Source organism: Molossus molossus, unplaced genomic scaffold (assembly GCF_014108415.1).
Source record: "Molossus molossus isolate mMolMol1 unplaced genomic scaffold, mMolMol1.p scaffold_m16_p_29, whole genome shotgun sequence".
Taxonomy (NCBI): Eukaryota; Metazoa; Chordata; class Mammalia; order Chiroptera; family Molossidae; genus Molossus; species Molossus molossus.
The window spans coordinates 1305011-1331049 of NW_023425365.1; the positions used below are offsets into that span (position 1 = coordinate 1305011).

At 50.6% G+C, this 26039-nt stretch overlaps 1 protein-coding gene across 1 annotated transcript in view; it reads right to left on the reverse strand.

The window, feature by feature from the left end:
- The window catches only part of ROR2 (receptor tyrosine kinase like orphan receptor 2), a 202509-nt gene that overhangs the window by 18130 nt on the left and 158340 nt on the right, over window positions 1-26039 (reverse strand). Inside the window, exons 3-4 of the mRNA XM_036278511.1 lie at window positions 6479-6766; window positions 5271-5301 (exon numbers count right to left, since the gene is read on the reverse strand). Of these exons, the coding sequence (XP_036134404.1) occupies window positions 5271-5301; window positions 6479-6766 (319 nt within the window). The remainder of the gene's footprint in view (window positions 1-5270; window positions 5302-6478; window positions 6767-26039) is intronic.

Sequence of the window (26039 nt, forward strand, 5' to 3'; positions counted from 1 at the left end):
TGCGCACACCTGTGGCCACGAGGTGACCCAGGCAATGCCACAGGCGACAGGGAAGCCTGATGCTCGAGCTTCGGGGAGCACCGGCCTGCACCCTGAAACCCACCCCCTCCACCAGGCCACCCCAGCAGTGTATGTAGGGGGTGACAAGCGTGAACATGTACCCTCTTTGGAGAGCAGATAAAGAAGACACCCATGCATGAAACAGGGGACACACCGCCTGGTCCGAATCCCCTTGGACTACCGACACCCTACCCGGTGAGCCATAACCCTATCTCTGAACCTGCATTTGTGGGGAAACAGACTGTTCTTAAAGCCATTGTTCTCCAAAGACGCACCTCCTCACCCTACCCACGCGTGGGTGGAAGAAGAAACAACGTTTACTGGTAGCAACTCCCTTGACCTTGAGGATTCTCATCCCCCACCTCCCTCCGCACACACTCATGTCCTTCACACTCTGGCGCCCACGGGTGTGGATGGCGAGGGGAGCACGGGGAAGGGGTGACGAGCTGCAGCAGCCAAGTCACCGTGGCCACTCCTGTTGGGGTCTGAGCCAGCAGCAGCGTGTCCTGGGCCGAGGCGCTGCTCACAGGACCCGCCGAGGCCTGGGTATCAGCTCACCGTCCACCGCAGGTGCGGGCACACCTCTGGACCCGCAGCGAACAGCCTCTCGCTGCTGTGCGTGTCTCGGGAAACGGCCTGGGACAGGAGTCCCAGCACAGGGTCAGCTGTGCTAGTCCAGAGACAGAAACAACTTGGGAGGGATTCTGTTTTACGTCGGCTGAGTTTCCCTGTCTTCGTTTGGCGTAACCTCCAGAGACATCATCACGGAGGTGGAGGTCTGTCCACTGAAACACAGCCACAGTCCACGGGGAGGGAAACCATCAGAGCGCAGAGGGATGACCCCAGCGAGCTGTGCCCCAGGCCACGCGCGATGGAGCCAGCAGCCACCTGCCAGCGCGGAGTCCGCAGGGCAGTGCCGCCGCCGGAGGGGCAGCTCCCAGCGGAGCTCAGTCTGCAACTGAAACGTTACTGAGAAGCGGGAGCCCTACCATCACCCTGTCCCTGTAAAAGTCAATGTGCAGCCCTGGCCGGTTTGGCTCAGCGGTTAGAGCGTCGGCCTGAGGACCAGAGTCCGGGTTCGGTTTCCATAAGGGCACGTACCTTGGTTGCAGTTTGTCCCCGGCCCCGGTTGGGGTTGTGTGGGTGGCAGCCACTCGAGGTGTCCCTTTCACGTCGATGTTTCTCTCTCTCTTTCCCCCTCCCCCATCCCACTCTATCTGAAGATAAATGCAAAAAAAAAAAAATGTCCTCGGGTGAGGATAAAAAAAAATCAATGTGAAAATCGAACTTTGACGCAACTCCAGTGAAAATGGAAACTGGTGAGACTAGTCTGGAAGGCAAAAGGCAACGGTCAAGATGATTCAGAAAGATGACGCCTGACAGTGGATGCGCTCGCCAGCCGGCAGCCTCCACGGGCCGCAGCGACGGGGGACGCAGACAGCGAACGGGAGCTGAGACGGCCCTGGCTCTCAGACGGCCACCGTCCTGCTGTGTCCTCCCGTGGCACAGGCAGAGACCAGGGCCCCCCTCAGGACCTCCTCTTTAATTGAGTGACCTCCTTAAAGGCCCTGAGGCAGTCCCAAGGTGGCGCTGCCTGGGACCGCGGCTTCAAACAGAGAACGGGGCAGAAGCAGCGGAATGCGCAGCGGGGACCGTTTCTGTATACGCTACGTAGCAAGATGCCAACAGAGAGCCCAGAAACAGATCCGTGTAGCTGGAAAGGCCACACAGGGCAGAGGCCACTGTAAAGTCATCGATGACACAGGAGGCCACTGATATGGAGAAATAATACAGAACCCTAGCTCACACATGCATGAGATCAGTTCCGGATGGAGCCGAGCTCTGTAAACACTATCTAAAATATATTTTAAAACTCTCGCAGATCAGTAGGGAAAAGGCAAGCATCCTCATGAAACAGGAATGAAATACAGTCCGTTCTGGTTACTTGTGGTAGTTATTTTCTATACAATCGCTGTGAACACTGAATTAGCAAATGCTGAGCCATTGGTCCTCCTGGGAAAGCAGCATTTACTGACCTGGTCCTGACGCGGTCACCCACCGACTGCCACATCCCCTCGCTCCACGGGCCCTTCTGTCCGTGTGTCACCACACTGAGCACAGGGCCTGCAGCGCTGACACTCCTGCCCGACGGACACCCGTCCCACCCGCTTCCTCCAGGGGCAGGCACCGTGACGCGGGCCACAGCACAGTCCCCAAGAAAAGCCATAAAATGTAAACAGACCTCGAAAAGGACACTGGTTTGCAGGACGAGAGCTCAGACGAGAAGGCACCCCTCATCCGGAACCGTGTACTATGGGTGACTGCTCTGCACAGGTCCATAAGCGACCGTGAGAACACCCCGAGTAAATTACAAAGAAATTTTTCAGCCCTGGCCAGTTTGGCTCAGCGGTTAGAGCGTCGGCCTGCGGTCCTGAGAGACCCGGGTTCGGTTCCCGCTACGGGCACGTACTTTGGTTGCAGTTTGTCCCCGGCCCTGGTTGGTTGTGCGGGTGGCAGCCACTCGATGTGTTCCTTTCACATCGATGTTTCCCTCTCTCTCCCTCCCACTCTATCTGTACAAAAAATGGAAAAATATCCTCGGGTGAGGATAAAAAAAAAAAAAAAAAAGAAAGAAAGAAATTTTTCATGAGTAAGAACTTGCAGGTATGATCTCCTCAAACAAGGAGGGTAACCTGTACACGAACAGGAAATTCTGCGGCCAGTACACCCCAAAAATAGTTCCAACTTCACTATGTACTGACCGGATCTCACGTAACATTCTGAACATCACTACTGGACACCCAAGACATTGGCAAAACGTGAGGCTCTGAGCACAGCACCTGCTAGAAGGCGTGGGGGTGCTCTGCCGCGGGAGGGGTCACGGATTCCTAGGCCCCCGGTGGCAGCGGCAGGTACACACCTGCCTCTCCCGTGCAGGTCGCCATCACGGGAGGACTCGCCACCGGACAGGGAGACACGGACGCTCACGTAAGACGGTCTCTCAGTGCAAACAGCGACCCTTCGCCCCCCGCGGGCACAGACGATCAAGTGCCACTGACTCACGCAGTGGGCGTGCACGGACACAAACTCCCGACTGGGAGACCCTAACCTCTGCCCGAAACATGCTGTTGAGACAACGGGACCTGGTCACAAAAACGCAACGTATCGAATGGGTCCCAAGGAAAACCTTCACAAATTATAAAAAGTAAAATATACCCCAAACTCACCGATAATGCAACAAAACATGAGAATAAAAGCCTCTGTCCCTGGGCGGGGTGGGGAGACGTAGCCAAAATGGCATTCAAAGGAAACCTTATGATTTTAAGTGCATTTGTTTGAAAATTTAAAATGACTAGTAAAAACTACTTTTTTGAGATGTCAGTATGACCAAAAGAGTTAAAACGTACAATGAAGTGCAGAGATCTCAAGTATTCCATGAACACACCAGAATGGCTCAGGGTAACCAGACGACCCAGACCAAACCCAGGAGCTCACGCAGCGCCCAGAACGCCCCACCTGCCGGCGGCAGTGCAAAGGGCCCCCCCAGAAGGTCTGGCATTGCTTACAAAACTCAGCACACACGGAGCCTATAAGTCAGCAATCCTACTCCTAGGTATTCACCCAGCAGAAATGAAAACATACATCCACAAAACACCTGCAAGAGAGAGAAACCCATCACCATTTATTCCTAACAGGGAAAAGCATCGTCCACTCAGGAGCCCACCGACAGGAGAACGGATGCAGCGACCAGCAGTTCTCCGTGGAACACTGTCAGCCACAAAAACACACGTGCAATAGGGTGACTCTCAAAGGCAAGCCAAGCACAGGAGCCAGGCTGAAGAGGCTGCGTGCTGCAGGCTCTCACTGCTGGGAAGTTCTAACACGTGTAACCAGTCCACGGTCGAAAACGCCGAGCAGTGGCTGCTGGGGCGGGGTGGGGAGGGGTGTACGTTTTAACTCTGTGTCATACTAACATCTCAAAGAGTAATTTACATTAGTCATTTTTAATTTTCAAACAAATGTATTTAAAATTATAAAGGTTGTCCAGCCGGTGTGCCCAGTGGTTGAGCATCAACCCTGCACCAAGAGGTCACCAGTTTGATTCCTGTTTAGGACACATGCCCAGGTTGTGGGCCTGATCCCCAGTAGGGGGAGTGCAGGAGGCGGCCCATCGATGTTCTCTCTCATCGATGTTTCTATGTCTCTCTCCCTCTCCCTTCCTCTCTCTCTAAAAAGAAAAAAGAAAAATTAAGTATGTAAGAATAGTTATATATGTATATAACAAATTACATTATAGTAATTCTATGTTACAATATTTGTATACTCTGTAACAGTCTGTATGTGTTATATATTTATATAAATTACATGCTATAAAGAACAATCCGTGTGCAATAACCTTTTCTAAAGCCTCACAGATGTTCCCTCTACACAAATTCTTCCTTCATCACCTGCGTGAATTAGACAGTGAAGAAGAAATGCTTCCACATGACCCTGAACACACAGACTGGTCCCCAAGCCCACCCTGTGCATGAGGTGCCTGCCGCGCGCTGAGTCCGGCCCCCAAGCGTGCCCGGTGGCACGGGGGCCCCACGGAGCCTGCACTGCAGGGTGGTGGAGGTGGCTGCAGCTCTGCCAGTCTGGGTAGGCAACGAGGCATCCCCGCCCCCACAACCTCAGCACAGCACCAAAGGTAATTCTCAGCACCCGACGAGAAGGCGTGAGGCCCAGAGGGAAACCGTCCCAGGTGGACGGCGTGGGGGAAGGCACGACCGGGAGCCAGAGGCCAGCTCGCAGCTCCGTGGAGACCCTGAGCCAGGCTCTGAGCCTGGTCTCCTGGCTGCGTGGGCCTGAGACCCCGCCTCTGGCTGTGGTGCTGCTGGGATTTCAGGAAGAGCTGCCTCTCAGGTCCCAAACGTGTGACACCAGGTCCTGCTGTCCCCAGCAGCCTGACCCTGTGCTGACTTCTTCCAGAGGCTGGACAGTCTCAGGAGATGAAAAGAACCAGCAATGTTTGTTTTTATGACGTTTCCTAAGACTAACTGGAAGTATAACTTCTCCAGCCCACAGCACACGCACGGCCATCCTGTGGAGGTCCAGCCAGCGTCCAGCAAATTCAGCAAAAACAGGTGCTTGCTGGATCTGAAACCTGGGTTCCTACACAACGGAAACCCTCAGAGGACGAGGGACAGTCTGGGGGAACAGATACTTACGGAAAATTATGATTTGGGCTGTGTGTTGGACCTAAAAAGAAGAAAAGACATGTTATTAATACTTCACGATGTGGAATCAAACTTCCCTGCAACCCGACAGTGAGGGTGGCCCCAGCTCTCCTTGGTGAGCTGCCCCCAGGCTCCGCCGCCACCCAGGGTGTTGTACCAGGGACCCGGATCCCACATGCGTGGAGGGCACTTTCTCTTCATGCAGAAACATTTGGACATATTTTGTTTGAGAGAGAGAAACATCCATCAGAGAGAGACACATCAACCGGTTGCCTCCCGCACGACCCCAACTGGGGCTGGGGATCAAACTCGAAACCCAGGTAGGTGGCCTTGACCGGGAGTCAAACCTGCAACCTTTCCATGTGCAGGTGGACACTCTAACCACTAAGCCACGCTGGCCAGGGCTTTTGGACATATTTTTGGAGGTTTTACTTTCTTTTTTCTTTCTTTTGTTCTTTCACCCTCACGCAAGGACATTTTTGCATTTATCGTCAGAGAGAGAGGGAGGAAGAGACTGAGAGAGAAACGTCGATGTGAGAGAGACACATCAACTGGCTGCCACCCATGCAACATCCACCAGGGCCGGGGACAAACTGTAACCGAGGTACATGCCCTTAGTGGGAACTGAACCTGGGACTCTCTGGTCCGCAGGCCGACGCTCCAACCGCTGAGCTAAAACAGTCAGGGCTTACTGTCTTTCTTTTCTCTTTCTCTCTTCGTCATCTAATCTTGATTTGCAAAACCTGTTTTCCTGGTTGGTGACAGAGTGGCCGGCGGTCTGTGTGACAGGCTGGGCCTCCAGGGACTTCTCAGAACCAGAACAAAGGGGACACTCTCCTCTGGCCACTTAACAGGCAGAAAGCACAGGGCTGACTCCCACCCACCTCTCCGCAGGGCCAGGGGTCTGTGGGGGCTCAGGCTGTGGGGCAGCGCCCCGCAGGGTGACTGTGACCTGCGACCTGCCCGCTCGGCCAGGCAGCCCCTCTGCGTCTGGGCCTGTGCTCTGCACCAGCAGGCCCACCGGTTCTTCTCCCTGCGAGAGGGAGAGGGCGGGCGCGGCCTCGGGACAGTGGGAATGGCCCTGGGGAGCCTTTACACATTTCCTCCCCCCGGTGTGCGCTCAGCTCACACTGCCAATGACTCCCACGTGGAGGCTGTGAGGCCCCAGCCGCAAACCAAGCCCAGGCGGCCCCACTCACCCAGCCGCACGAACAGGACGCCGGTGGCGGTGATGGTCTTCACCCCGTTGGTGGCCACGCACTGGTAGTAGCCGGTGTCCGTCGTGTCCAGCTCCTGGATGCGCAGCCGAGAGCCGTACTCCGTCTTCCGGACGATGACGCGCCGGGGCTCCTGCACCACCGGGGCGTCGTTCTTCAGCCACCGCACGCTGGGCGGCGGGCTGCCGGCCACCTTGCAGTGCAGAACGGCGGTCTGGCCTTGCACGATGGTGATGTTGTTCACCGGCTCCAGGAAGCTCAGGAAGTACCCTGCGGGAGGGGTCACAGAAGAGCCAACCTCAGTGAGGGCTGGGGGAGGGGCCGCCGGTCCTCGCGGGAGTGCCAGCGTGGTGACGGGTCCGCAATGTGGCCCAGAGCACCCTGCTGGGACGGGGCCTTGGCACAGCACGTCCCTCCACCAGTCAACACAGCTATGCTTCCAGGGAGCTCCTGCCTGAGGGCCCCACGCTAAGTACATATTGTGGAGCCCGCCCGGTGTGGCTCAGGGGCTGAGCGTCGACCCTGCACCAAGGGGTCGCCGGTTCGATTCCCAGTCAGGGACCATGAACGGGTTGTGGGCCTGATCCCAGTAGGGGGGCATGCAGGGGGCGGCCAGTCGTACTTTCTCATCGATGTTTCTATCTCTCTCCCTCTCCCTTCCTCTCTCTCTAAAATCAATAAAGGAAAAACAATTTAAAAAATACATAATACATACATATGGTTGGCCCACCAGTGCTGGGCTCATGGCCGGCAGCAGGAGCTCCTGCCGAAGGAGGCTTGCAGCTCACACCCCTTCTACACGAGGCGCGTCCCCTTTCCACGCGGGAACACAGACCACGCAGCACCGTCATCGTGGGCACTTTAAACAGCGAAATCAGCAACACCGCCCACAGGCCGGGGAGACACCTGCTCGCGGTGGGCACTGGCAGTGCCCCCTCCAACCTCGCGGGAAGTGGGCCTCGCCAGGGCCAGCCTTCCGCGCCCGGCGTGTCTGCGGGTCACCACAGAGAAGCGTGAGTGTACACTTGGGTACACGTGCATTTGAGGCAGCAGGTGGACTGTAATATGGATCCCACAAATAACAAGGGGCGCTGTACTTCTCCCTTCAAGGTCTAAATCTGCTCTCGTCCCACTACGCTGTGGTCAGTTCACGCGCAGCCCATCCTCCCTCCTGCCACCCCAAAGAGACGGCCTCCAGCGCACTGCCGGCCTCGCGGAAGCAGCAGCACCAGGCCAAGCGTCGCCACGGCTCCGTCCCCTGCGCCTGGTCAGAGGCTGGAACACCCGCCCAGGGCTGGGCGTGCACCGGGGGCCCAGCGGCAGCACAGGCCACGGGAACAAGAGGAAGTGAGACAGCGGGGGAGGGTCTGTGGGGGCATGTACTGTGTGTGTGTGTGTGTGTGTGTGGTATGTGGGGGCGTGTAGTATGTGTGTGTGGTATGTGGGGGTGTGTAATACATGTGTGCGTGGTATGTGGGGTGTGTAGTACATGTGCATGGTATGTGGGGTGTGTAGTACGTGTGTGTGTGTGTGTGTGTGTGCCTTTGTGATGTAGGTCAGCACTGGGGATTATTCTCTCCTGAGATAAACACACATGTAGCCCTGGCCGGGTTGCTCAGTGGCTGGAGCGTCATCCCATCCACTGAAGGTTCACAGGTTCACTTCCCAGTCAGGGCACATACCTAGGTGTGGGTTCATTCCCTGGTCGGGGCATGCACAGGAGGTAACTGATCGATGTTTCTCTCTCACATGTTTCTCTCTTTTTCTCTCCCTTCCTCTCTCTAAAATCAATGAAAACATATTCTCAGGTCAAGATTAAAAAAAACAACACAGCCCTGGCCGGTTTGGCTCAGCGGTTAGAGCGTTGGCCTGCGGTCCGGAGAGACCCGGGTTCGGTTCCCGCTAAGGGCATGTACCTCGGTTGCAGTTTGTCCCCGGCCCTGGTTGGTTGTGCGGGTGGCAGCCACTCGATGTGTCCCTTCACGTCGATGTTTCTCTCTCTCTCTCTCCCTCCTGCTCTATCTGAACAAAGAATGAAAAAGTGTCCTCGGGTGAGGATAAAAAAAAACACAAAAAACCACACACGTAGGCTAAAATTTCATACCATTAAAAAAAACAAAAAACAAGGCTAGATAGACAAGACAATCAATCATCAAGAAGATGAACTCACATCAGATAAAACTGAGATAACAGCTTCATCTGAAAATGATTATAAAATGCACTCACATTTCATATTCCGAATCTTTTGGCTTGATTTCTGGTTGGTCACTAATCCTTTAAAAAAATTAAGTTGAGCCCTTGCCAGTTTGGCTCAGTGGTTAGAGCGTCGGCCGGTGGACCAATGAGCCACAGGTGGTTCGATTCCGGGCAAGGGCACGTACCAGTTGTGATTCATCCCCAGCCCTGGTCGGGTGTGCGGGAGGCGGTCAGTCGATCCATCTCTCACATCGATGTTTCTCTCTCTCTCCCTCTCTTTCCCTCCCACTCTGTCTGATGATTAAATGGGAAAATATCCTTGGGTGAGGATTAAAAATATATAAATAAATTTGAAAGACTGAAAGACGACACTCTCTGTCATTACCGATTTAACTGGATGGGAAATTACAGGATTTCCAGCAGACCCTGGGGTGAGTTTTACAGGATAGGTGATGGCCCCCTCTCCACGTTAGGTGGTTGGAGGTTGCTGAAGGGGTGGGAGGCTGTGGTTTTCAAGATAAAGGGTCAGTTTTCCTTCACAAGGGAGATTGGATAGATATCTGTCTGGAGAGGTGTTACTAATTCCCACGATTGTTTATGATCATTATTGTTAAGAAATAATATCATCAGGTTCTACCTTGATTCCCTTTTCTCAATGCACTGGGTGAAGCTGTCGAAGAGAGTGCGTGTGGATGACAAAAGCTGAAAGGGCCTGAAATGTCAACGACACCCCCGAGATGTTCTGTATCATGCAGGGTGACAATTCTGCTGATCGTAACTCGGCTGCACCAGCTCCTCTGGGAAGACCTACGCTCCTGATTTCCTGCACCGGACCCTGTGCCTCAGATCACAGAATCAACTCCCATCTGACTGTCGGAAGCCTTTGCTCAGATACCGTCTGGGCTGCCCGGGGTACAGTGAACACATGATTCCTCGGGTTCTGGCCAGAGCCCACCTTCCTCACAGGCCACATACAGTACTTTCAGAGCAACTCCACATTCAAATGCTTCACTAGGTCTTCACGACACTGAGTGCACACCAGGGAATGTGCAGTGGTCCGCACGCTGGTCTCGCACACGACACCGAGTGCACATCAGGGAATGTGCAGTGGTCTGCATGCTGCTCTAACACACGACACCGGGTGCACACCAGGGAATGTGCAGTGGTCTGCACGCTGCTCTAACACACGACACCGGGTGCACACCAGGGAATGTGCAGTGGTCTGCACGCTGCTCTAACACACGACACCGAGTGCACACCAGGGAATGTGCAGTGGTCTGCACGCTGCTCTAACACACGACACCGGGTGCACACCAGGGAATGTGCAGTGGTCTGCACGCTGCTCTAACACACGACACCGAGTGCACACCAGGGAATGTGCAGTGGTCCGCACGCTGGTCTCGCACATGACACCGAGTGCACACCAGGGAATGTGCAGTGGTCTGCACGCTGCTCTAACACACGACACCGAGTGCACACCAGGGAATGTGCAGTGGTCCGCACGCTGCTCTAACACACGACACCAGGTGCACACCAGGGAATGTGCAGTGGTCTGCACGCTGCTCTAACACACGACACCGAGTGCACACCAGGGAATGTGCAGTGGTCTGCACGCTGCTCTAACACACGACACCGGGTGCACACCAGGGAATGTGCAGTGGTCCGCACGCTGCTCTAACACACGACACCGGGTGCACACCAGGGAATGTGCAGTGGTCTGCACGCTGCTCTAACACACGACACCGAGTGCACACCAGGGAATGTGCAGTGGTCTGCACGCTGGTCTCACAGCGCCCGGCACACTGAAGCACCGCGATCCCTCCTCCACTGGCGTCACGTTCAGTTTATAACTGTCACGCGCACACTGCAGACCTCGGCCGCCCTGCAGTACGTGTGACGCTTTGGGTGAAGATGGCACCAGGTCTGTGTGTCCCAGACCAGGGTTCTGAGGGCCAGGACACAGGGAGCTCTGCCGACTGTCATCTTGTCCCTGGGGGTCTGGGCCAGCGCCCTTCTGCCTCCACCTCCCTCCATGTCTAGGGCGTTCGTATACATCAACTCGGGACATCGCCACTGATCAGTGAAGCATCTTGAAACATATAGAAGGATTCTTCTTCAACATGGAAGAGACATTTCTCTAGAAAGGGAGGCCAGGGAGGGGAGTGGTCAGAGAGGAAAGTTAAGGAGAATGTTCCTTTTATTATTATCACTTTTTAAAATCCTCACCCAAGGAAATTTTTCTATTTATCATCAGATAGAGTGGGGGAGAGAGAGAGAAACATCAACATGAGCGAGACACATTGACCCGACCAGGGCCAAGGACAAACCACAGCCAAGGTACACGCCCTTGACTGGGACTGAACCGGTGACTCAGGTCAGCGGCTGACGCTCTACGTGCTGAGCCCCACTGGCCGGGGCTGGAGAATGTCCCTTTTCCACAACTAGAAGGAAGCCTGGGGAGAAAGTGGGCCTGTCCAATTACCGTCCACAGACCCTCAGCCTCTACTTTGCAAGAATATCCTTTTCGTGCCCAATGGGTATGGAAACGTGGAATTCTCTTTGGTGCCCCCCGTTCCTCCACACCCTTCGTGGACACGCTGACGCTGTTCAGACCTAGGCTCTCCGAGTCCAGAAACGCAGAGCCGGGCATGAACTGCCTGCCCCCCCTCTGCTTGGGCAGCGCCCGTGTGGGGTCACCCCACTCAACGTCAGACCAGGCTCATGCCGAGAGGGTGTACTTCCCTTACAGAAGTAGGAGCTGCCCGGGCCGGTTTGGCTCAGCGGTTAATGCATCGGCCTGTGGACCAGAGAGACCCGGGTTCGGTTCCCCCAAGGGCACGTACCTTGGTTGCAGTTTGTCCCTGGCCCCAGCTGGGGTCGTGTGGGTGGCAGCCAGTCGACGTGTCTCTCACATCGATGTGTCTCTCTCTCTCTTCCTCCCTCTCTGCAAAAATGTCCTGGGGTGAGGGGAAAGGCAGCAGTAGCTGCTGAGGACTGAAAACCTCACGCCACCCACACCTGCTGGAATTAGCACCTCACACCACTGATCTAGTCACAAACGCACTGTTGTTTGCGTTCACGTGAAATGTCCGAAACAGGCCACAGGCCAATCCACAGAGACAGAAACAGATCGGTGGTTGCTAGGGTACGGGGGGGGGGGGGCGGAGTGACTCGTAGTGGGATGGCGTCTCCCTTTTACGCAAACATCTGGAGCCACAGAGAGGTGAAGGTTGCACAGTATCAATGTGCTCCTGGGGTTAGGCAGTGCTCCCTGAGGACAGGGGTGTCAAGCAAAGGGGGGCACTCTGTTGAAGCATCCTTCCCAGAGGGCCAACACCATCCTCAGTTTCCCTAGGACCCCTGGGTAAGGCAACCACTGATTTCTTCCAAGCCCAAGGCGCCTCATTTACAAAGATCCCCTCAACTACATGGACACTCACCTTGACGCGACACCTTCCTCAGTTCACAGGCGACCAAGGACAATCTAGAGAACTAACCAGGAGAACTAACCAGGAGAACTAACCTGGAGAACTAACCTGGAGAATGGACGCCCGGGAGTGGACGCGTAGGAATGGACACCCGGGAATGGACACATGGGAATGGACGCCCGGGAATGGACACATGGGAATGGATGCCCGGAAATGACGTAAAGTAGACCAGAAACCACACCGGGGGGAACCCTGACCCGGGAGGCTCCGAGTGCCATGGCCTCCAGACCTGCCCAGCTGGGCACGGACAGGCCAGGATCTCCGTGGACAGCACGCCATCCACAGGCAGGCCTTGGACCGGCCTCCTTCACGTCCTCCTGGATGTCCGGCAAGTATGAAACTACAGGTCGGTCTCATGCTAACTTCCTAAATTCATAGCTCCTAGGGAGGCGAGTAAAACAGACTTCAGGGAGAAAGTAGGAAGACACGTAACGGTATCACGCTTCTGGAACCTTCTCTACCCTTCCCATACACTCCCCCACTGGAAGGCAGGGTCAATGCTCTTCCTAAAACGCCCAGCTTGCCCCTCACGCAGTCAGCTGAGAACACCTTGCCTTGGATCTTTGCTATTTCTCAAGGGGCAAGTCTCCACCGAAAGATCATCTTCACGGAGGATGTCCCCTGGCTGCCCCACCGCCAACAATCCCCATGCCTTTCTAACCCTGCCCCCACCCTGCTGAGCCTGGTCTGTTGCTATGGAAACATCACATTTGTTCAATTACAATGACTAATATATATATATATATATATATATATATATATGTATATATATATTTTTTGAACTTCTAAACTTTTTTGTTATTTGTTCTTTTTAAACTTATCTGCATTGTTGGATGTATTACAGACGTCCCTCCTTTTGTCCCCCCTTGACCCTCTCCTCCCCGTCCAGCCCCCCTCCTGCCTTCCCCACACTACTGTCTGTATCTACTGATTATAAATATATATATGTATATAAATTCTGTGATTCATCTCTTCCTCCCCTACTTCCCTTTGAGGTTCCTCAGTCTAACAACCAATTTGTACTTTTTTTTTTTTTTTTATCCTCACCCGAGGATATTTTTCCATTTTTGTACAGATAGAGTGGGAGGGAGAGAGGAAGAGAGAGAGAGGGAAACATGAATGTGAAAGGTACACATTGAGTGGCTGCCACCCGCACGACCAACCAGGGCCGGGGACAAACTGCAACCGAGGTACGTGCCCTTAGCGGGAACCGAACCCGGGTCTCTCCGGACCGCAGGTGGACGCTCTAACCGCTGAGCCAAACGGGCCAGGGCCAATTTGTACTTCTTAATCCCTTCACTTTTTTCACCCAACACCCCGAACCCCTCTCCAATCTGGCAACCAACAAAAGTTCTCTGTATCTGTGAGAATGTTTCTGTTCTGCTTGCTCATTTTGTTTATAGATTCAATTGTTGATAGATATGTATTTATTGCCATTTTATTGTTCATATTTTTGTTCTTCTTCAAGAAGACCCGTCAACATTTTTTGTAAATACTGGTTTGGTGGTGATGAACTCCTTTAGGTTTTTCTTGTCTGGGTAACTCTTCATATGGCCATTGATTCTAAATAATAGCTTTGCAGGATAGAGTAATCTTGGTTGTAGGTCCTTGCTTTTCATCACTTTAAATATTTCTTGCCACTCCTTTCTAGCCTGTAAAGTTTCTTTTGAGAAATTGGCTGACGGTTATTATGGGAGCTCCGTTGTGGGTAACTAACTGCTTTTCTCTTGCTGCTTTTAAGATTCTCTCTTTTGAACCTTTTGCATTTCGATGATGATGTGTCTTGGTGTGGGCCTCTTTAGGTTCATCTTGTTTGGGACTCTCTGTGCTTCCTGGACTTGTATGTCTGTTTCCTTCACCAAGTTAGGGAAGTTTCTCTGCATTATTTTTTTCAAATAGGTTTTCAATTTCTTGCTCTCTCTCATCTCCTTCTGGCACCCCCATGACGCGAATGTTGGTATGCTTGAAGTTGTCTCAAAGGCTCCTTATACTACCCTCATTTTTTTAAAATTCTTTTTCCTGATTGGGTGTTTTTTGCTTCCTTATATTCCAAATCAATAGTTTGCTTCTTGGCTTTACCTACTGTACTATTGATTCCCTGTAAATTATTCTTTCTTTCAGTCAGTGCATCCTTCATTTTTGAATGGTCCTTTTTTATGCTCTTGAGGTCCTCACCAAGTTCCTTGATGTTCTAATGAAGTTCCTTGAGATTCTCACTAAGTTCACTGAGCATCCTTATAATGTGTGTTCTGAACTCAGCATCTGTTAGATTGCTTATCTCCATTTTGTTTCTTTTCCTGGAGTTTTGTTCTGTTCTTTCATTTGGGACCTGATTCTTTCCTCATTTTGGCTTCTTCCCTGTGTTTGTTTCTATGTATGAGGTAGAGCTGCTATGTCTCCTAGGCTTCCTAGGGTGGCCTATTGTTGCAGGTGTCCTGTAGGGTCCAGTGGCACAGCCTCCTGGTCACCCCAGCTCAGCTCTCAAGGTGCACCCTTCATGTGCACTGTAAATTTATTTTCACTTTAGCCTTCTTGGGCCCCATATCTGATGACTTGTGCTTTCGGTCTACTGCTTAGAATTCTCTACCAAAATCTCATGAAATATTGTTTCTCTTCCCGTTATTTCTCTGTTCAAGTCTCTAACTATACTCTGAGTTTCCTTGTGGCTTCCCTGTGCCTTTCACCCACTTTCCTGTCCCCTACCCTTCTATACCCTTAGCTATACGCATGGTCCACTCTTTGATCTGTCCTCCAGGCTTCTCCTTTCGTCGACTGGCATTAGGCCCACATCAACTCCATCACTACTCTTTCTCCCTTTGCTTTCAATCCTTCTGTTTCACCGTTTGCTGACCCACCACTGGCCCTGGGCCCCTCCGATGTGCTTGGTCATTTTCCCCATTAGGCTACTTTTCCTGTGGGACACGGAGATCCCTAAGGACTGGGTTCCAGCGACAGGCACTGCCAAGTTCCCATGTGAACTGTGGTGCTCTGGGTCACCCCACAACATGCTGGTCATACAGGTTTGGTTTCCTTAAGTGCAGGTCCAAGTTTGAGTTCTCATGGGGAAAACGTCTGTGTTTCCCACCTGGAGCCAGGGCTGAGGCACCTCCCTGGGCTGTTGGGTCCCTGGCGTTCTGCGGAGGCTCACCCCCAACACCTCTCTCCTCCACACCCATGGGCTCCCTTCCGGCTAGAAGTTCAAACCCAAGGCTCCAGTGCAGCTGAGCCTAGCAGCATAGTTTCTGTACAGGGCTGATACCTCAGAGGCTTTGTATTAGGGTACAAAGATGTAGATGCGAGATGACAAATGGCTGAAGCCTACGAAAGCTCCGTCTGTGGCTCCTAGCACAGGGCTGGACTTGAAGCTAAACTGCAGAACATTGGACTTGAAAAACCAGCTGAAAATAGCTGACTGGAAACACTGCGAGTGGGGAGCAGGAGAGGGACAGGGGCCAAGGGTGGGTGAGCCAACGCGCACAGGTGCACAGTGCAGGGAAGGTGGGCAGCACAGCTCCGCCCCCTGGGAACAGGGGACTCAGCCCCACACAGGGCTCCCCAAACGAGAGCAACAGAGAAGAGAAGGGAGCCCACACAGCACCAGGCAGTGGGAATCAGAGGTGATTTGCCCACTGGGGGGACTCAGCACTATCCCAGGCTAAAGTGACTGCTCGGGCCCTGGTCGGTTTGGCTCAGCGGTTAGAGCGTCGGCCTGCGGTCCGGAGAGACCCGGGTTCGGTTCCCGCTAATGGCACGTACTTCGGTTGCAGTTTGTCCCCGGCCCTGGTTGGTCGTGCGGGTGGCAGCCACTCGATGTGTCCCTTCACGTCGATGTTTCTCTCTCTCTCTCCCTTCCTCTCTCTCCCTCCCACTCTATCTGTACAAAAAGTGGAAAAATATCCTGGGGTGAGGATAAAAAATAAATAAATAAATAAAAAATAAAGTGACTGCTCGGTCACAATAGCAGCCTGGGAAGCTCACCCTGATTGGGGGCTGGGGGAGGGGCCACTAGCAGAACTGCAGACCTGAGGAGGGGTCTGAGAGGAGCACCCAGCAGGGAATCTGAAAGATTCACTGAAAGGACTTTGACAGGGAAAAGTCAGAGTGCCCGAGGAAAGAGGTTCAATCCTCGCCACCTTGAGCAAAGAGGAGGCGTCCTTTCCCCAACCCATGGAAGAGCTCGGGGGCGGAAATCTGCACCTCAGCGGCTGGGCCTGGCCGCGCTGGGGATTTGGGGATTTGAAGGTCTGGCTGGGTGGGAGCCTGGGCAGAGGAAGCCCCACCCAGAGATCCAGTAGTGCTGGAAGATTAGTGAGCCAAGTAGGGCAATTTTTTTCTTTCCCTCCATTTTCTTTCTATCCTCCCTGCTTGGGGTGATGACTAGGAGGTGACAGCAACCCAGGCAGAACTGAGGGTTTGGAAGAAGAGGAAGCAACTGCCTGTCCCTCCTGCAAGGTTCAGGCACCACCTCCAACACAAATCTGTTTAAGTCATCCCGACCAGACCTGATACCTGGCAGAGCCCAGCGCGTGGGGGAAGGGAAAGCAGCCCAGAACAAGTACATTCAAGGGGTGAGCCCAAAGCAGACTGAGCCTCTGGGCTGGGGAAGCCCAACCCAGCAGACTACTTGAGGACCCTCCTGCAGGGCTTCAGCCAGGTTGCCCAGGGCCAGGCAGGGACAGTGATGCACACTGGCCTACACCAGGGAACTGCCCAAGAGGACAGGGACTCACACCAGGGGCCAGATCCAACAACATCGGAGCAGAATCCAGTGAGAACCAAGGTACTTTTGTTGTGGTAGTGGTTGTTTTGTGTGTGCGTATGCGTGTGTGTTTAGTTTTTTTTTAATCCTCACCCGAGGCTATTTTTCCATGTATCTTCAGATAGAGTGGGAGGGAGGGAGAGAGAGATAGAAACATCAATGAGAGAGAACATCGATTGGCTGCCTCCTGCATGCCCCACAATGGGGATTGGGCCCACAACCCGGGCATGTGTCCTTACTGGGAATCAAACTGGCGACCTCTTGGTGCACAGGCTGACACTCAATCACTGAGCCACAGTGGCTGGACTCTTTTCCATTTTTTACTTTCCTAGTCTATATTTTATTTTATCTAGCATTATTATTTTCTAAAATTATTATTATTTCACTTATTATTTTCTACCTTTTATTTGTTATTTGCTATACTATCTCTGGTCTCTGCCTTCTTTGCCTTCATTGTGTGTGTGTTTTCTTGTTTGTCTTTTAATCTTTTTTTAGGCTGTTTCATCGTGGTTATTGCTGATATTTTTCTCAGGTTATTTTTGGTTTGGTCTGGTTTTGCCTGCCCTTCTTTGCTTTCATATTCCTTTGTTCCTGTCTTCTAATTGTTTGGCCTTGTACCTTTTAGTATTCTGTGTGTGTGTGTGTGTGTGTGTGTGTGTGTGTGTGTGTATCTTTTAATCATTTGGTTGAGTCTGTAGCTTTAACTATTGTTGTTGCTGATATTTTTGGGGGGTTCTTTTCAGTCTGGTCTGGTTTTGTCCTGTTTTGTCCTGTCAGCACTATGTAACAGTTAGCATGACACAGTCGGGGTTGAGACACAGTTAACAACCCTGAAGGCTGAGCCCACCTACAAATGGACAACAGCAATCAAGACCAAAATTCAACAGGAGACTCTACATAAACCACACAAGGGTAATTCCTAGAGCACCCAGCTCAGAAGATCAAGGAGATCACTCCATTGGGTCCCACAAGAAGGCCACAACACCAAGACTGGGAGGCATAGCATTCTTAACTTATACATACCAACCTGCCTACTGGCCCAACATGCCTCACCTGGCTCCAAACTACCAGACTGCTAAAATGGTGAGACAAAGAAACAACACCCAAATGAAAGAAAAGAAGGAATCACCATAAAAGGAACTAAATGAAATGGAGGCAAAAAGTTTATCAGATAAAGAATTCAAAGTAAAGGTTTTAAGGTGTGCTCAAACAGCTAAGTTAGAATTACAAAGAGTAAAATGAGAATTATAAATAACTCAGTGGGAACTATATCAACATGAAAAAAACAGGTATAAGCTATGAATAAAAATCAAGAGGAAATGAAAAATGACATAACTGAAATAAAAAATACCCTGGAAGGATTCAATAGATTATAAGAAGCTGAAAACCAAATCAGCAAATCAGAAGACAAGGTAGAAAAAGCTACCCAATTAGAGCAGCAAGTATTAAAAAAAAATTTAAAGAAAAAGAAGAAATTAAGAGAGATTTCGGACAACATGAAATGTAACAACATTCTCATTATAGGGGTACCAGAAGAAGAACTGGGGAAAGGAATAGAGAACCTGTTTAAAGAAATGATGAGAGAAAACTTCCCTAACCTGGTGAAGGAAGAAGTTACACAAGTCCAGGAAATACAGAGAATCCCAATCAAGATGACCCCAAAAAGACCCAACCCTAGACACATCATAATTAAAACAACAAACGTTAAAGACAAAGAAAGAATCTTAAAGGTGACAAGAGAGATACAAAAAGCTACCTACAAGGGACTCTCAGATGATTTCTCAATAGAAATACTTCAGGACAGAGGGAGTGGAATGAAGTATACAAAGTAATGAAAAGCAAGGGTCTTAATACAAGACTTCTCTATCCAGCAAGGCTATCATTCAAAACGGAAGGTGAAATAACGAGCTTCACACACAAAAAAGGGGTTAAAGGAGTTTACTGCCACCTAACCAGCACTACAAGAGAAGCTAAAGGGACTGCTGTAAAAAGAAGAAGAAGCAGAGAGACAGGAACACAGGAATAAAGAATAAAAATGGCAACAAATAATAACGTTACATGTAAATGGCTTAAATGCTCCAATCAAAGGACATAGGCTAGCTGAATGGGTAAGAAAACATGACCTGTACATATGTTGTCAAGAGAGATCCACCTCACAACAAAAGACTCACACAGAATGAAAGAGACAATAAGAGACAAAGGTCACACTACATAATATAAAAGGGAACAATCCAACAAGGGGCTATAACCCTGGTAAACATGTATGCACACAATATAAAAGCACCAAAATATATTTAAAAACTCTGGAGGACTTCAAGAGAGAGATGCAATACAATCAAAATAGGGGACATTAACACCCCACTGACATCTGGATAGATCTTCTAGAAAAAAATTCACAAAAGAACAGACCTATATGATGCACTACATCAGATTGATTTAACTGGTATCTACCAAACATTTCACCCCAAAGCTACAGAATATACATTCTTCTCAAGTACACATGGTCATTCTCAAAGACAGACCACAAACTAAGTCTCTACAAGTTCAAGAAGACTGAAATCACATCAAGCATCTTCTCAGATCACAATGGCATAAAATTAGAAATTAATTACAATTAAAACACTCAAAAATATTCAAACACATGGAGGTTAAACAGCATGTTATTAAACAATGAATGAGTTACCAATGAAATCAAGAAAGAAATCAAGAAGTTCCTGGAAACAAGTGAAAATGAACACACAACAACACAAAATCTACGGGACAGAGTAAAAGTAGTCTTGAGAGGGAAGTTCATAGCATTACATGCCTAACTCAAGAAACAAAAAAAATTTTTTAATAAACTATCTAACCCTACAACTTAAAGAATTAGAAAGAGAACAAAAAGAAAAACCCAGAATAAGAGGAAGGAAGGAAATAATAAAGACCAGAGAAGAAATAAATGACATAGAGACACACAAAAAAAATGAAAAACAAAAGATCAATGAAACGAAGAGCTGGTTCTTTGACAAGATAAAGATTGATGAACCTGTAGCCAGACTCAACAAGGAACAAAGAGAGAGGACTCAAGTACATAAAATCAGAAAAAAAAGAGGTAAAGTAATAATGGACACCACAGAAATACAAAGGACTGTTAGATAATACTGTGACCAAATAAATGCCAACAAATTGGATGATCTAGGCAAAATGGACAAATTCCTAGAATCCCATGGTCTTCCAAATCTCAACCAGGAAGAGCAAGAAAACCTGAACAAACCAATAACAACTAAGGAAATAGAAGCAGTAATCAATAAAGGCTCAGCAAACAAAAGCCCTGGTCCAGATGGCTTCACAGGGGAGTTCTACCCAGGGGAGTTCTTCTTCTATTCAAAGAAGAACAAACACCTATTCTCCTCAGACAAGTCCAAAAAAACTTCCAAGCTCTTTTTATAAGGCCAACATAATTCTATTTCCAAAACTAGATAAAGACACTACAGAGAAACAAAATTAAGTTAATATCCCTGATGAACAAAGATGCCAAAATCCTCAACAAAAGATTAACAAACCGAATCCAGTGATATATTAAAAAGATTATTCACTACAACCAAGTGGGATTCATCCAGGAATGCAAGGCTGGTACAATATTCATAAATCAATAAATGTGATACATCACATTAACAAAATGAAAGCTAAAATCATAAGTTATATCAATAGATGCAGAAAAAGCATTTGACAAAAATCCAGCACCCATTTCTGATAAAAACTCTCAGCAAACTGGGAATAGAAGGATCATACCTCAACAATAAAGGCCATATATGACAAAGCTACAGCCAACATCACACTCAATGGGCAAAAACTAAAAGTGTTTCTTTTAAGAACAGGAACCGGACAGGTTGTCTGCTTCCACTACTCTATTTTCTTTCATTGTTGTTAATCCTCTCCCAGAAATAATTTTCCATTGATTTCTTTTTTTTTTCTTCCATATTTTTTTCAGATAGAGTTGTAGGGAGAGAGAGAGAGAAACATCGACGTGAAAGGGACACATCGAGTGGTTGCCACCCACACGACCCAACCAGGGCCGGGGACAAATTGCAACCGAGGTACATGCCCTTAGCGGGAACCGAACCCAGGTCTCTCTGGACCGCAGGCTGACGCTCTAACCACTGAGCAAAACCGGCCAGGGCTTTCTTTCTTTTTTTTTTTTAAGAGACTAGATGAGAGGAAGAGTGGGAGGGAGGTAGACAGAGAAATAACGATGTGATAGAATCTCATTGATTGGTTGCTTCCGCATGAACCTGATGGCCAGGGATCGAACCTGCAAATCTTTGGTTCATGGGCTGACGCTCTAACCAATGAGCCAAACCAGCCAGCGCTGCTTCCACCACTCTTAGTCAACACAGAACTGGAAATCTCAGCCACAGTGATTAGACAAGAAGAAAAAATAAAAGGCATCCAAATTGGAAAGGAAGAAATGAAACTGTCATTATTTGTAGATGACATGATATTGTACATAGAAAACCCCAAAGACTCCACACAAAAGAACAAGATTTAATAAATGAATTCTGCAAAGTAGCAGGATACAAAGTTAACATCCAGAAATGATGGCATTTTTTTTATCCTCACCGAGGACATTTTTCGTTCAGATAGAGTGGGAGAGAGAGAGAGGAAAAGAGAGAGAGAGAAACATCGATGTGAAAGGGACACATTGAGTGGTTGCCTCCTGCAGGGCCCAACCAGGGCCGGGGACAAACTGCAACCGACGTACGTGCCCTTAGTGGGAACTGAACCCGGGTCTCTCTGGACCGCAGGCCAATGCTCTAACCACTGACCCAAACCGGCCAGGGCTTGATGGCATTTTTATACACCAATAATAAACACTCAGAAAGAGACTCTTAAAAAACAATCCCATTTATCACTGCAACAAAAAAATTAACATACCAAGAAATAAACTTAACCAAGGAGGTAAAAGACCTGTTCTTTGAAAACTATAGGACATTGAAAAGAGAGCTAGAGTCCTAGCCAGTTTGGCTCAACAGTTGGAGCACTGGCCCGCGGACCAGAGAGTCCCCGGTTTGGTTCCCACTAAGGGCATGTACCTTGGTTGCAGTTTGTCACCAGCCCTGGTTGGGGTTGTGTGGGTGGCGACCACTCGCTGTGTCTCTCTCACATCAATGTTTCTCTCTCTCTCCCTTCCTCTCTCCCTCCCACTGTATCTGAAGAGAAATGCAGAAATGTCCTCGGGTGAGGATTAAAAAAAACGAAAAAAGAACTACAGGAAGATACAAAAAAGTGGAAGCACACACCATGATTGGAAGAAGCAACATCATTAAAATGTCCATACTACCCAAAACTATCCATAGATTCAGTGCAATCCCCATTAAAATACCAACAGTATATTTCACAGAACTAGAATAAGTACTCCAAAAATTTATATGAAACTGAAAAAGACCCTAAATAGTCACAGCAATAATGAAAAAGATGAACAAAGTAGGAGGAATCACAATACCAGATGTCAGGTTATACTGCAAAGCGACTGTAATCAAAACAGCCTGGTACTGGCACAAGAACAGGCAGATAGACCAGTGGAACAGAAGAGAGAACCCAGAAACTGACTCAAGACATTATGCCCAATTAATATTCGACAAAGGTGGCAAGAGCATACAATGGAGTAAAGAGTCTCTTCAATAAATGGTGTTGGGAAAATTAGACAGGTACATGCAAAAAAAAACAAAAATGAAACTAGACCACCAACTTACACCATACACAAGAATAAACTCAAGATGGATAAAAAGACTTAAATGTAACTTGTGGAACCATAAAAATCCTAGAAGAAAATGTAGGCAGCAAAATCTCAGACATAACATGTAGCAGAATTTCCATCAATACATCGCCTGGGGAAGAAAAATAAAGGAAAAAAACTTAATAAACGGGACTACATCAAACTAAAAAGCTTCTGCACAGCAAAATAAACCAGCATCAAAATGAAAAGGGAACCCACTATATGGGAGAACATATTTGCCAATGATACATAGAATAAAAGGGGTTAATTTCCAAAATGTATATAGAGTATTCATACAAATCAACAAAAGGAAGACAGACAATCCAATTTAAAATGGGCAGAGAACCTGAATAGACAATTCTCCAAACAGGACATAAAAATGGCCAAGAGACATATGAAAAATTGCTCATCATCACTGATCATCAGAGAGATGCAAATTAAAATGACAGTGAAGTATCACCTCACACCTGCCAGAATGGCCGCCATCAACAAATCATCAAACAACAAGTGTTGGCGAGGGTGTGGAGAAAAGGGGGACTCTAGTGCACTGCTGGTGGGAATGCAGACTGGTGCAGCCACTATGGAAAAAAATGGTGTTTCCTCAAAAAATTCAAAATGGAACTGCCATTGGACCCAGTGATCCCACTTCTAGGTATATATCCCAAGAAGCCTGAAACACCAATCAGAAAGAATATATGTACCCCTATGTTCGTAGTCATGCTATTTACAATCACTCAGATCTGGAAACAGTCCAAGTGTCCATCAGTAGATGAGTGGATAAAAAGCTGTGGTACATGTACACAATGGAGTACTATGCAGCTGTAAGAAAGAAAGATCCCTTATCCTTTAAGATGACATGTAGGGACCTGGAGAGTATTATGCTAAGTGAAATAAGCCAATCAGAGAAAGACAAATATTATATGATCTCACTTATTTTTGGACTATAATGAACAAAATAAGCTGATGAACAAAATAGATCCAGAGACATGGAGTAGGGGACAGACTGGCAAACCTCATAGGGAAGGGGATGGGGTGGGCAGAAAGAGATAAACCAAAGAACTGATATGCATATATTCATAACCAATGGACACACACAACAGTGTGGTGAAGGCAGGTGGACACCAGGAGTAGGAAGGAGGGTGTCAATGGGGTAAAACACAAGGGACATCTGTAATACTTTCTACTGAAGACGAATTTTTTTAAAAAGAAATGTATATTCCTTCATTTTCCTAAAACCAAACCTGATATTGTCCCAACCCCTATTTCTCCTGGTTCAAAGAAATGTAATACATCCAGTTCCCAGTGAAATCAGTAGCTGGCACGTATTTCTTTTCATGCCACCTTGCTCGGGATTTCCTGTGCCTGGGTATTCTTGCTAATGGAGCATGTACACTCCGGGGCCCCGCCCGCATCGGAGCATTGGAGGGCCTCACAAATGTGCAGGGCCCTCCGCCTGCACCGCTTTGCTGAGCTGCCACGTCTTACTGGTGCTCCTTCTTCTCTGGCTCCCAGAGGTGCCGCCCCAACTGCCCACGGCCACAGTGACACCATCTGTCACTGCCGGGCAGCCCACACCAGAGCTGCATCACACCTGCATGTGCACTCTGCCTCAGGGGCACGTTTTCCCAGGCGAACCGTGCGGCTGGTTCTCCAAGACCCCAAGCAGCACAGGGTACCCCAGTGGTCCCCGCAGCGCCCAGTGCCACAGGGCTGTTCCCTCCCACTCCTGGTGCTGGGTAGTTCTCACCCCTCTCGCAACTTCTCCTAAGCGTTCACATCACTGACTCATCTCTGACTGAGTACTTGCCCGTAATTAAGTGGGAGGGCAGCCAAGTTCGGGTGGTCCATCCTTTCGGACCATCATTAACTCACTGGAGGCCACAGAGACGGTGAGAAGGCGGCTCTGTGAGGATGAAGCACCGCACTGCTCGCTCTCTGGGTCGTTCTTAGGCGCCCTTCCTTCAGCCGCTCCGGGCCGCCTGTGAGGCCTGGGGTTCCGCGTGCGAAGCCTGGGGTCCCGCCTGTGAGTCCTGGGGTCCCCGCCTGTGAAGCCTGGGGTCCCCGCCTGTGAGGCCTGGGGTTCCCACCTGTGAAGCCTGGGGTTCCACCTGTGAGGCCTGGGGTTCCACCTGTGAGACCTGGGGTCCCCGTGTGCGAAGCCTGGGGTCCCCACCTGTGAAGCCGCCTGGGGTCCCGCCTGCGAGGCCCGGGGTCCCCGCCTGCGAGGCCCGGGGTCCCCGCCTGCGAGGCCCGGGGTTCCGCCTGCGAGGCCCGGGGTCCCCGCCTGCGAGGCCCGGGGTCCCCGCCTGCGAGGCCCGGGGTCCCGCCTGCGAGGCCCGGGGTTCCCCACTGTGAGGCCCGGGGGTCCCCACTGTGAGGCCCGGGGTCCCCGCCTGCGAGGCCCGGGGTCCCGCCTGCGAGGCCCGGGGTCCCCGCCTGCGAGGCCCGGGGTCCCCGCCTGCGAGGCCCGGGGTCCCGCCTGCGAGGCCCGGGGTCCCCGCCTGCGAGGCCCGGGGTCCCCGCCTGCGAGGCCCGGGGTCCCGCCTGCGAGGCCCGGGGGTCCCCACTGTGAGGCCCGGGGGTCCCCACTGTGAGGCCCGGGGTCCCCGCCTGCGAGGCCCGGGGTCCCGCCTGCGAGGCCCGGGGTCCCCGCCTGCGAGGCCCGGGGTTCCGCGTGCGAGGCCCGGGGTTGCCAGCTCACTGCTGAACTCTCCCTGGCTCACACAGGCTTCCTCCCCGGCTGCCCCAAACCTCGCAGACACTGAGCAGCCCGGAGGAGCCAGGACTGAGGACTCAGGTGGATGCAGTCAGCACACCTCGGGCCAGAAAGAAGAGATGTCTCCCTTTTCGTGACCCCAGAGGGCTCCCCTTGCTCACAGTGGGGGAAGGGTAACAACGGCATGAGTTCTGTTCCCACCGCCCAGGCCGACTCTCTGCTCACCCCCATACTCTGGACAGTGCAGCTGAGTCCAAGATGAAGAAACAGAAGACACAGCAAAGGCCGAGACGGGGGCCCTGCTACCGGGGACCCCACTCCTGCCTCACAGTTGTATCAGTGCGACGGCCCACATACTTGCCAACTTGGTCAGAGTACTCAGGTGTGTGAGGGTCTGGGAAGGAGATGAGGAAGCCTTATCCGCGCGGGGTCACAGGGCATCGGGTTTTCGCTGGTGGGAAACACACACCTGCCTGGAAAGGGGGGCCTGGGAGACCCTGAGCCGTGGGGACAGCTGCCCCCCAGGCTTGTTTGCAGCTCAGTAAATGCGCCGGGGCGGTGGCAGTGGGCCCTCCCCTCCTGCCCTCCGCTGAGCTGGCTGTGGTCTGTGGGACCAGTCACACAAATGG